The sequence below is a fragment of the Xyrauchen texanus genome, chromosome 34 (genome assembly GCF_025860055.1).
Source record: "Xyrauchen texanus isolate HMW12.3.18 chromosome 34, RBS_HiC_50CHRs, whole genome shotgun sequence".
In the NCBI taxonomy this organism is placed as follows: domain Eukaryota; kingdom Metazoa; phylum Chordata; class Actinopteri; order Cypriniformes; family Catostomidae; genus Xyrauchen; species Xyrauchen texanus.
The window spans coordinates 20,207,266-20,217,180 of NC_068309.1; the positions used below are offsets into that span (position 1 = coordinate 20,207,266).

A 9,915-nucleotide genomic window follows, 5' to 3' on the forward strand; every position below is an offset into this window, starting at 1 on the left:
TGTACTCCGTTGCTAAGCTATAAAAGGACAATACAACTCTTGTATCAAAGCTGCAAAGTCCACTGTCAACAATTGTGTAACTTGAGCGATACAGCTTTCTTCTCCCCAGCCGAGGTGTCCATCAGTTTGAAGAATGTGTATAGGATAATACAACCTGACTTGAACTCAGATTTACAGTATAAATAAATGTATATTTTAATAGCATTGACAGCTAGTATTTATAAGTCCACGGTCAATGAATTTAAGAGACGAAACAACTACAACACCCATTAAATATACTCCATTTTATTTGGAAAGAATGTGCATATCATATCAAAAGCATACCAGAGATTACAGCTTCCCTTTAAAATAAGATGACTGTAAATCAGAAAGCCCTTAACTTTGATCAGATAAACACAGCTAAATTCGAATTTACTTTAAAGACAGCATACTGCTATAAGAAAGGTGAACCGGGGTCATGTAAAGGCAAGGGATAGTACTGACAGTGTTTTAATATTCTTTGAATGTTTAAGACAGCAAAATTATAGACGCTTACGTGACAGATCAGCCTGGTAAATACTCATTTTAGTAATGATGGGTAATGATTCATATTAAGTTGCACGCAAACAAAAGAGTATCAACTGGGTAGCCATAGTGAATGTTTTTATATGGCGATGATAGACATATTGTGCATGTTTCTTTTTGGCAACAGTAAACACATTTTATGCATAACTGATTATTTCTGAAGAATTTTAGATCCTTATATGAATAAAGACATATTTTAAGGGTAGAAAACTTACCTTTAAAAACATATTCATGTTTTTGAGTGTCTACCTACTCTTTCTTGACATGAGCACCATTATTATTATTGTTGTGCCTATTTACACCATTTGAGTTCAGCTTCCCTTCTGTCATTAATTTCTTGATGTGGTCGTGCGGCCCCTTTCCCATCAGCGCAGAAGGGTACCGGTAAGAGCTTCCAAGGCGGTCCCACAAGGTGAAGTACTGCCCATAGTTGTGGTCAAAGAAGAGGTGGTGGTCTGTGTGGTGTGCTGAACCATTAATGACATTCTCAAACAGGCTGGGGATGCGGTAGTCCCCATCATGAATGGAGACGGTCCATATGTTGACAAACACGTACAGGGCTAAATACAGCACCTTGTGTAAAGGGAAGAAAAAGTGGAACTTAATACACTCCTTTTATTTCAGATCATAAACACATAGCTGATCAACAAACCTCCAAAAATTGAGGGTGTTGCTTCAATTTGTGGACAAAAATGAAAAAGTAGCTTAATGCACCCAGGCCTAAATACAGGATTGCAGTGCCCAGGTTGGTGACCACCATCAAGCTGATGATCTGTCGCAGAGGCTGGTCCTCAGGCCATGATGAGGGGTATACATATGGAGTGAAGAAGTAATAATCTGCAACATTCAGCACAAGGTCCATCTTTAACCCTATGAGATAGAAAAAAGTGTGGTTAACTCACTATAATACATGAATAATAGGCAAAAATAAACTTTTTAGGGGGGTGATTCTAACCAAAACTGTCACCAAAAGTTTCTGGTCATATTTAACCTAACATATTTAACATATTTTTTTTATTTTTTTTTTTTAAATAAGGACTCTCGTTACCATAAGTAATTTTCTTTTTACTGTATTATAATACAAATATGCTGTTGTACATAACATTACTTATGTATAATATGCAATTTGTGTAACTGTCATGAAAATAATGTAAAATAAAAAATTATGAAAACATAAATAAAATAATGAAGCCTTATAATAGGAATAAACATAAACGCAGTATTGATAACTATTCATAAGAATAACAAATGGCCATTAGACTGAATACTATAAATGTATGAAAAATTATCTCACTGTAAAGGTGTCGTCGAAGACACGCCAGCGAAGGAAATAACAAGAGTAAGTTCAATCCAGTGTTGCAAACGACTCGGTTACTAATGTAACCTCGGTTCCCTGAGAGGAGGGAACGAGTATTGCGTAAGTAGCTTACGCTATGGGAAAACTCAGTTTCTCGAGAAATATTGAAGTCTTTATGTAAAACGCATTGCAGCTGCACAGCAGACAGCAATGAGCGAGGCAGCTCGGTCATTGGCTGTGCTGCGGCAACTTGCTCGAACCAATGAAGGGGCGACTCTGAACGCGCAACCAATGAGCGTGCTTCGCGCCCGCGCGCTCAGAGCCCGCCAAGATGGCCGTGGCTAAGGCTATATATTAGGCGCCCATCATGAGAGTTCTTTAGGTTCAAGCGACTGACCAAGCACAAGCACGGCAGCTTACGCAATACTCGTTCCCTCCTCTCAGGGAACCGAGGTTACGTTAGTAACCGAGTCGTTCCCTTCGAGAGGTCTCTCCTATTGCGTAAGTAGCTTACGCTATGGGAACACCATGCAAAACGCCGTGCGTGCTGACTTCGCTCTATAAAGCCAGAGGCAGATGCCTGAGCCTTAAAGCAAAGTGAGCCGGCCAACGGCGAGCTATATAATGGGATAATACAGAGCGCCTTTGGCCCATGGTGGGGCGCTCATTGTAAAAACACAAGCACATATCTTATGTACTGATTTTTCTATTTACTGATATGCATAAAAAACTCTCTAAGTCAGTCAGAGACGGACCTTATAAGGGAGGAGATAATGCTCAGCACATACCTACTCCAGTCCATACTACAGTCAGGCTGATAGAATGTTGGAATGCAATGAGGGGACCTGTAGGTTATAAAACCTGATAAATGTCGAAGGCGAGGCTCTGCCTGCCGCCACACAAATATCCTCAATGGGTATCCCACTCGACCACGCCCACGAGGAGGCCATGCTCCTCGTAGAGTGAGCTCTGACGCCTAAGGGGCATTGAAGGCCCTTGGCTTCATAAGCCAGCGCTATAGCATCTACTATCCAGCGCGATATTCTTTGCTTTGAAACTGCGAGACCTTTAGTGCGGCCGCCAAAGCATACGAATAATTGTTCCGTCTGTCTGAACGGGGCAGAACGTTCCAAGTATACTCTGAGCGCCCTGACCGGGCAGAGTAAATTAGCATCGCTTTCGTCTGCTGGAGATGATAGCGCTGCCAGAGATATCACCTGTACTCTGAAGGGTGTGGAGAGCACTTTAGGAATATACCCGTGCTTTGGCCTAAGGACAACTCTGCAGTCGTTAGGTCCAAATTCCAAGCAAGCAGCGCTTGATGACAGCGCGTGCAGGTCGCCCACTCTCTTGACTGAGGCGAGTGCCAGCAAGAGCGCAGTTTTGAGCGAGAGCTGTTTAAGGTGCACGGTTCGGAGAGGTTCGAACGGGGCACTCTTGAGTGCGTCCAGGACCGTGGCCAGGTCCCAGATCGGTACCGAGGGGGGGCGAGGAGGGTTCATCCTCCTAGCGCCTCTTAGAAAACGAATGATTAGGTCGTTTTTCCCTAATGGGCGTCCTTTATCAGGATTGTGTGACGCTGCTATGGCAGCCACATAGACTTTGAGCCTGGAGGGTGTGCGGCCCGCCTCCAGCAGCTCTTGCAAAAAAGGCGAGTACACTTGGTATCTCGCACGATTTGGGGTTCAAGCTCTTGGTATCATACCAGTCACTGAACACTTTCCACTTTTGGGCATATAAGCGCCTCGTAGAGGGCGCTCGCGCCTCAGTGATGGTTCTCAACACTCCGCTGGGGAGGTTCTCTGGAACCCGTTGAGGGGCCATGCATGAAGGGCCCACAGATCGGGGCGGGGATGAAGAATCAACCCGTTGGCCTGCCTGAGGAGGTCCAGCCTCAACGGAATCGGCCATGGGGCAGATTGCATCATCTGCATCAGTTCTGGAAACCATGTCTGGTTCTTCCAGAGTGGGGCTACCAGGAGCACTGCACATTTCACCTCCCTGATCCGACTGATGACCTGAGGTAGCATCGCGATCGGGGGAAAAGCATACAAGGGGCGGCTCGGCCAGACTTGGGCGAGCGCGTCCGTGCTCTTTGAGAAGAAAAGAGGGCAGTGCGCATTTTCCCTGGAGGCGAAGAGGTCGATCTCTGCCTCGCCAAAGGTTTGCCATAACCACTGAACCGTTAGGGGGTGGAGAGACCATTCTCCTGGGAGAACTTTGTCTCTGGACAGCATGTCCGCTCCCTGGTTCAGGACGCCTGGCACATGCGCTGCTCTCAGCGAGCGCAGGTTGTGCTGTGACCATAAGATGAGCTCCCTGGCCTTAGAGTGCAGGGAGCTCGACCTGAGTCCACCCTGGCGATTTATATACGATACTACCGTCATGTTGTCCGTTCGGACCAGGACGTGTTCATTTTTCAGGTACGGAAGCAGGGCTCTGAGAGCCAAGGCGACCGCTTTCATTTCCAGACAGTTTATATGTAGGCACTTTTCCGGGTTTGACCAAAAACCGGAGACAGGCCTGCCCTCGTAAAGGGCCCCCTATCCTATTTTGGAGGCATCTGTCGTGATCATTTTTCTTCGTGTGTTCACGCCCAGACTCACGCCGGTTTGATACCAGTCGACGGCCTTCCAGGGCGTCAGGGCTTTTATACAGCCGTGATTCGCTCTGATTAAACAGTGGCCCGAGCGCCACGCGTGAGTGGGGTCACAGCTCTTGAGCCAGCGTTGGAGAGGACGCATGTGCAACAATCCTAGCTGGAGTACAGCTGATGCTGAGGCCATGAGACCGAGCATCCTTTGAAATCGTTTGACGGAGCGCTACCGCTCTGAATGATGTTGCAAAGCGCCGAATAGCGAGCGGCGCTCTGATGAGAGGCGCGCCGTCATCTGCACTGAGTCTAGCACTATTCCCAGAAAAGAGATATTCTGGCTGGGGGATAGCACGCTCTTTGCAAAATTGATTCTCAGACCCAGGCATTCTAGATGCCTGATAATCCAAGATCTGTGCGTCGTTAACTGACTCTCTGATTGTGCTAGGATTAGTCAATCGTCGAGGTAATTCAGTATTCACACTCCCCGCTGTCTCAGGGGGGAAAGTGCTGCGTCCATACATTTCGTGAATGTACGGGGGGCCAATGATAGGCCGAATGGTAGTACTGTGTACTGGTATGACTGTCCCTCGAAAGCAAATCTCAGAAATGGCCTGTGATGAGGCGCTATCGGAATGTGAAAGTAAGCGTCTTTCAAATCCACTGATAGAAACCAATCCCCGGGGCGAACTTACGCGAGGATATGTTTGGTCGTTAACATTCTGAACGAGCGAATCATTAAAGCTTTGTTCAGATGTCTGAGATCTAGGATGGGGCGGAGGCACCGAGAAACGAGAAAGTAGCGGCTGTAAAAACCCGCCTCGCTCATAGAGGGAGGAACAGTTTCTATAACGCTCTTCTCTATCAGTTTGAGCACCTCGGTGCGTAGAACATGTGAAACATCTTTCCTCACTTTCGTCTCGAACACCGCTGAAAAGCGGGGTGGTCTGCCAGCGAATTGAAGCGAGTAACCATGTTTTATTATGTTCAAAACCCATTTCGGCATGTCGGGGATTTTTTCCCAGGCTTTTGCTCGCACAGATATGGGCTGAATGCTGGCTGGGGGCGTGTCGCAGTGACGTATGGGCCCTGCCGGCGAATTGCCTTGTGTTAACACTGAGCTTACTGCTCTCAGAGGCGCGGGAGCGCGCTGAGCAGCTTTGTTGAGTGCCGAGTGCAGGGGTGCGTCTGATCGTCGCATCTGTGATGCTCGCGGCATGAGCCAGAGAACTGTTTGAAACTGTATGAGCAGCGCTTATGGGTGGGGGTGCATATACCGTAGTAGGCACGTGCACCATTTTCATAAAGCCTCCCGCTCGCGGCGGGGGGTTTTTGGGCATGCATACAGTGTTTGTGTGTAGAGGTGCATGCATGACAGCAGGCACGCGCGCTACCTTTATAGTATTTCCCGCTTTTACTGGGGAAGTGTTTATAACTGTGGGAACAGTGCTTGTGTGTAGTGGTGCATACATGACAATAGGCACACGATCCACATTTATGGGGCGTCCAGCTTGAGCTGGGGAAGTATTCGGCACTGTTTGGACAGTATTGATATGTGGGAATGCGCACTTTAGTGTGGACACGTGACCCCTTAGTGACACAGGCAGAAAATGACTATTTTTGTGATTTCTGTGTGTTGCCGTTAAAACGGCATTTGATTGCAGGTGAGCGAGTTCTGTGACTGGCCCATTGACTGCTGTACAGACATTTCCAGCCGCCTGTAAGGGGACTGGGTAATGTTTTACACGTTTTGGAGAGAGTGGTCCGGCTTTTGCGAGACACGCACACTCTCTTTTTCTTCCTATGGCTAGGAAGACTTATGAGGCTCCGGGTTCAGCACGATCTTGGGCCGAGGTCCCCGTCGCTCAGGTGGCTGCTTTCGGTTAGCGGAACGCGAGCGGCGTCGAGCATCCGTTTCAGGTCTGGGCTGGGAGACGGGAGGCGCCGCCCTGGCTCGCTGCTGCAGCTGAGGCAGTCTCTTTGTGGCTCTGTGATGAGCTGGAGCACTAGGGCAGGAAGTGACGCATAGCCTGCGAATTCTTCCGGGCTTCAGTGAAGCGTTCAGCGAACTCTCAGTCGAGCCCGAGGTCTTCCATGGCTTTAGACAGGATGCGGACGATCTCTGAGTCCATGCTGGTGCCCCTGCTCGTGTCCGCTAATGTCGACGGCGCGGGGTCGAAGGCCGAGCCCGGCCAGTCGTCGGATGCATCGTCAATGGAAAGGCTGTCATCCTTTTCACCGTCGTCCCCTGACGCGCCGAACGAGACGAGACCCATCGCTCTGGAGGGGTGCTAGTCTGCCTGCGTGAATTGAACTGGCGGCAGGGAGTCCTCGGGTGGTGGTGAAGCACGCGGGGACTGGCCCAAGTGACGTCACTGAAGTCCGCGTGCTCTAGCGGCCTCCGTGAGCGGCGCTTTTTCTTGCGCGGCTCGAACAGAGGGGATGGCAGCACGGTGGTAGCAGGCTCGTTCGCGGCGAAGGCGGCAAAGCGAGCGCGCAGCTCGGTGAGGCCCAGGGAGTCACATTCGGGGCATCCGCCTCAAGTGAGAGCAGCTTCTGTGTGGTCAGGTCCCAGGCAGCGAGCGCAGAAAATGTGATGGTCCCCGTCAGGAAGAGGGCCTATGCACGAGGCGCAGGTCGAAGGCATTTGAAACAACGCCTCGAATTTGCTCTTTCACTAAAGGACAAAAAGCGTCGCAGAGGCGAACACTTGCAAAGTAGCTTTTAGTAAAAGGATATCAAGGTGATGCGTGCCGGATGGCGTAGCAGAAGGCTTTGAAGGCGGCTGAAGGCGCCGGCGTCCTCGTAGCAGTCCTGCTGTACGCTTGTCGATGGCGGGCGAAAAGACTCCAATAATCCGGAGGATGCAGCGAAGAGAAGGTCTTTGCTGAAGGAGAGTAAATCTAAAGAACTCTCATGACGGGGCGCCTAATATATAGCCTTAGCCACGGCCATCTTGGCGGGCTCTGAGCGCGCGGGCGCGAAGCGCCCTCATTGGTCGCGCGTTCAGAGTTGCCCCGTCATTGGTTCGAGCAAGTTGCAGCAGCACAGCCAATGACCGAGCTGCCTCGCTCATTGCTGTCTGCTGTGCAGCTGCAATGCGTTTTACATAAAGACTTCAATATTTCTCGAGAAACTGAGTTTTCCCATAGCGTAAGCTACTTACGCAATAGGAGAGACCTCTCGAAAGGGAACTAGTTTCAATGGAAAGTAGCTAAAGCCTGCTCAAAGGCGCTAAATGTCGCCATACGCTAATTAACATATTCGTGCCGCCACCTCGTTTCATTTGCATTTTGCATAGTGTCCGCCCTTTACAGGTTTTTGCTGCACTGTGCTTACCGTACATTCCGTAATACCCTTTTAATTCCCAATATCAATTACTCAGAAAGTTAGAAGCGACGGTAACTTATTTTTTTCTCTCACATAGCGTTCAGCCATAACAAACCACTATGTGCATATTTACAAAAAATAAAAAACAACTATGTGCATATTTACAAAAATCTATGTGCATGTTTAGAAAAACACTGCATGTTTACAATTTTGTTTTGCAGATTTACAAAAAAATAAAACAATCAAGAGTCTGAATTCAGAGAGTTTAGAAACAGGAATGAACAAGTGCATGAAAAGAATAAAAATAAACGGTAAAATTAAACTCTTTCAATGTAAAAATAAAGGAGAGCAAACAATATAGATTCATGATTGGTCATTGACAACGCTGTTTGCACATGTGCAGCTCATTCACGTCTAATATGTCAGTTGCCGTGCGGTCCATTGTTGCCAACTTAGCGACTTTGTCGCTATTTTTAGCGACATTTTTTCAAAAAAGCGACTAGCGACAAATCTAGCGACTTTTTGGACAAACCTTAGCAACTTTCCAAATTCCAAATATCGCCAGTACTGCAAGCGTGAGGCCTTACTTCCCCGCTGCGTCTGCTCTGTTCAGTGAGCGGATGAGAGGAGCAGCACATTCCGTTGACTGCACGCCAGCGGACATAGACATGAATGAGCTGCGCATGTGCACGCTGTGTTAGCAGGAACCAATCAGTGATCACATAGCAGCCGCCTTCTCCTTTGTTTTAATTCAAAACATTTAATTTGACCGTTTTTCGGCTATATACTTATATAAAAACAGTATGAGCACGGTTTAGGGGAGATAACCGTTATTATAAACTGAAGTAGGCTACAGTACCGACAAATTAGGCAGAATGCAAAAACGACGCGATTACGTCATTAATATGCTAATGACGCATGACGTCATCTCGCGACATTTAGCTACTTTTCGAGCAGGCTTTAGCTACTTTCCATTGAAAATAGTTGGCAACACTGGTGCGGTCAATTTATTGTGCTGCTCTGCCTTCTCACCTCTCTGTTAGTCTCACTAAACAAAGTAGACGCAGAGAGAGGTGTGCCTCCGAGTCCGGACAGGAAAGCAAGACCACGCGCTCGAGGGCAGTATTGGCGACTTTCTTCTACGGAAGTAGCTAAGGTTTGTCCAAAAAGTCGCTAGTCGATTTTTTTTAATACAATTCGCTAAGGAGGTCTGAAAAGTCGCTAAGTTGGCAACACCGGTTCAATCACTTCGTAGAAACCATTAATAATCAAACCGCGACGCAGCCAATAGCGGCTCACTTCCTCACCGGGTGAGCCCGTTTCTTGACATTTCATTGGACAGATGCGAGATCTGGTCATGGCGTTACAGATAGATGTAGCGGAATCACTTAAAGAAACATTGTAATTTTTTTAATTGCTTTATCCACGTTACATATGTGTGTTATGCATGGATATCGTTGTGATTATAACACTTAAAAATAAAATAAAATTATTGCAGGAAATAACCAACCAATATGATGTCGTCACCAGAAAGCGACGTAACAACGGTCTGTGTGCAAAACGGAGAGCCTTTAGAGAGCTTTTATGATAATAGTGCATTACTGCACAATAATACATCACATATCTCCAAGTTACGATTCAGTGTTTCAAACTAAGTTTGATATTTGTGTGCCGTTGAACAGTCCAGATGGATAGTGAGGTGCAGAGAGATGGAAGAGTTCTTGATCTCACAGATGATGCCTGGAGAGAAGACAGACTGCCATATGAGGATGTGACAATCCCACTGGTAAATCAGTTTATTTGTTAAATCACTGCTTATAACCTCACGTCATCGTTGGGCAAAATTGTTCCTGGGACGTTTGTCTGTAGAATGATTGCATGAAAAGTCTCTATATAAAGCCAAGATACACGCGACCCATTTATCACTGAATATTGCCTCTTTTAATACCCTTTCTGTTCTTTACAGTCAGTTGTTGATCAAAAACAAAAATAACATTATAACTGAAATATATCCATCTGAATCGACATCAAGAGCTTTTGAATTGGAATCGAATCGGCTATCGATACTCAGCCCTAATAGTCATGGCAATATTCCACATATTCTTTATATACAGTATGTTCTTTATATATT

General features: G+C 47.0%; 2 protein-coding genes across 6 annotated transcripts in view; one reads left to right on the forward strand and one right to left on the reverse strand.

The window, feature by feature from the left end:
* Positions 1 to 9,915, forward strand: part of anapc13 (anaphase promoting complex subunit 13) — a 34,333-nt gene that overhangs the window by 20,710 nt on the left and 3,708 nt on the right. Inside the window, exons 1-3 of one of the 4 annotated variants that reach the window (XM_052103785.1) lie at positions 9,004 to 9,185; positions 9,283 to 9,331; positions 9,467 to 9,570. In XM_052103785.1, the coding sequence (XP_051959745.1) occupies positions 9,472 to 9,570 (99 nt within the window). In that variant the 5' untranslated portion in view covers positions 9,004 to 9,185; positions 9,283 to 9,331; positions 9,467 to 9,471. Of the gene's footprint in view, positions 1 to 8,727; positions 8,941 to 8,997; positions 9,332 to 9,466; positions 9,571 to 9,915 lie in introns of those variants that run through there. The other 3 variants (XM_052103784.1, XM_052103783.1, XM_052103787.1) reach the window with 3 other exon arrangements.
* On the reverse strand, positions 272 to 8,441 carry LOC127627428 (lathosterol oxidase-like). Of its 2 annotated transcripts, none has more exons than XM_052103782.1 (3): positions 8,317 to 8,441; positions 1,217 to 1,434; positions 272 to 1,137 (listed from the first exon to the last, which is right to left on the reverse strand). In XM_052103782.1, the coding sequence occupies exons 2-3, from the start codon at positions 1,424 to 1,426 to the stop codon at positions 814 to 816; spliced, it is 534 nt and encodes a 177-aa protein (XP_051959742.1). In that variant the 5' UTR covers positions 1,427 to 1,434; positions 8,317 to 8,441; the 3' UTR covers positions 272 to 813. The 2 variants fall into 2 exon arrangements, with proteins under 2 accessions (XP_051959742.1, XP_051959741.1); XM_052103781.1 differs by having other exon boundaries at positions 8,372 to 8,436.

What these genes read in the sequence shown, in the direction of transcription:
- LOC127627428 (XM_052103782.1), bottom strand. Translation starts at nt 1,426, where the DNA reads ATGGACCTTGTGCTGAATGTTGCAGATTATTACTTCTTCACTCCATAT. An exon ending in AACACCCTCAATTTTTGGAG is followed by an intron (nt 1,138 to 1,216) that starts GTTTGTTGATCA and finishes CCTTTACACAAG; the next exon opens with GTGCTGTATTTAGCCCTGTA.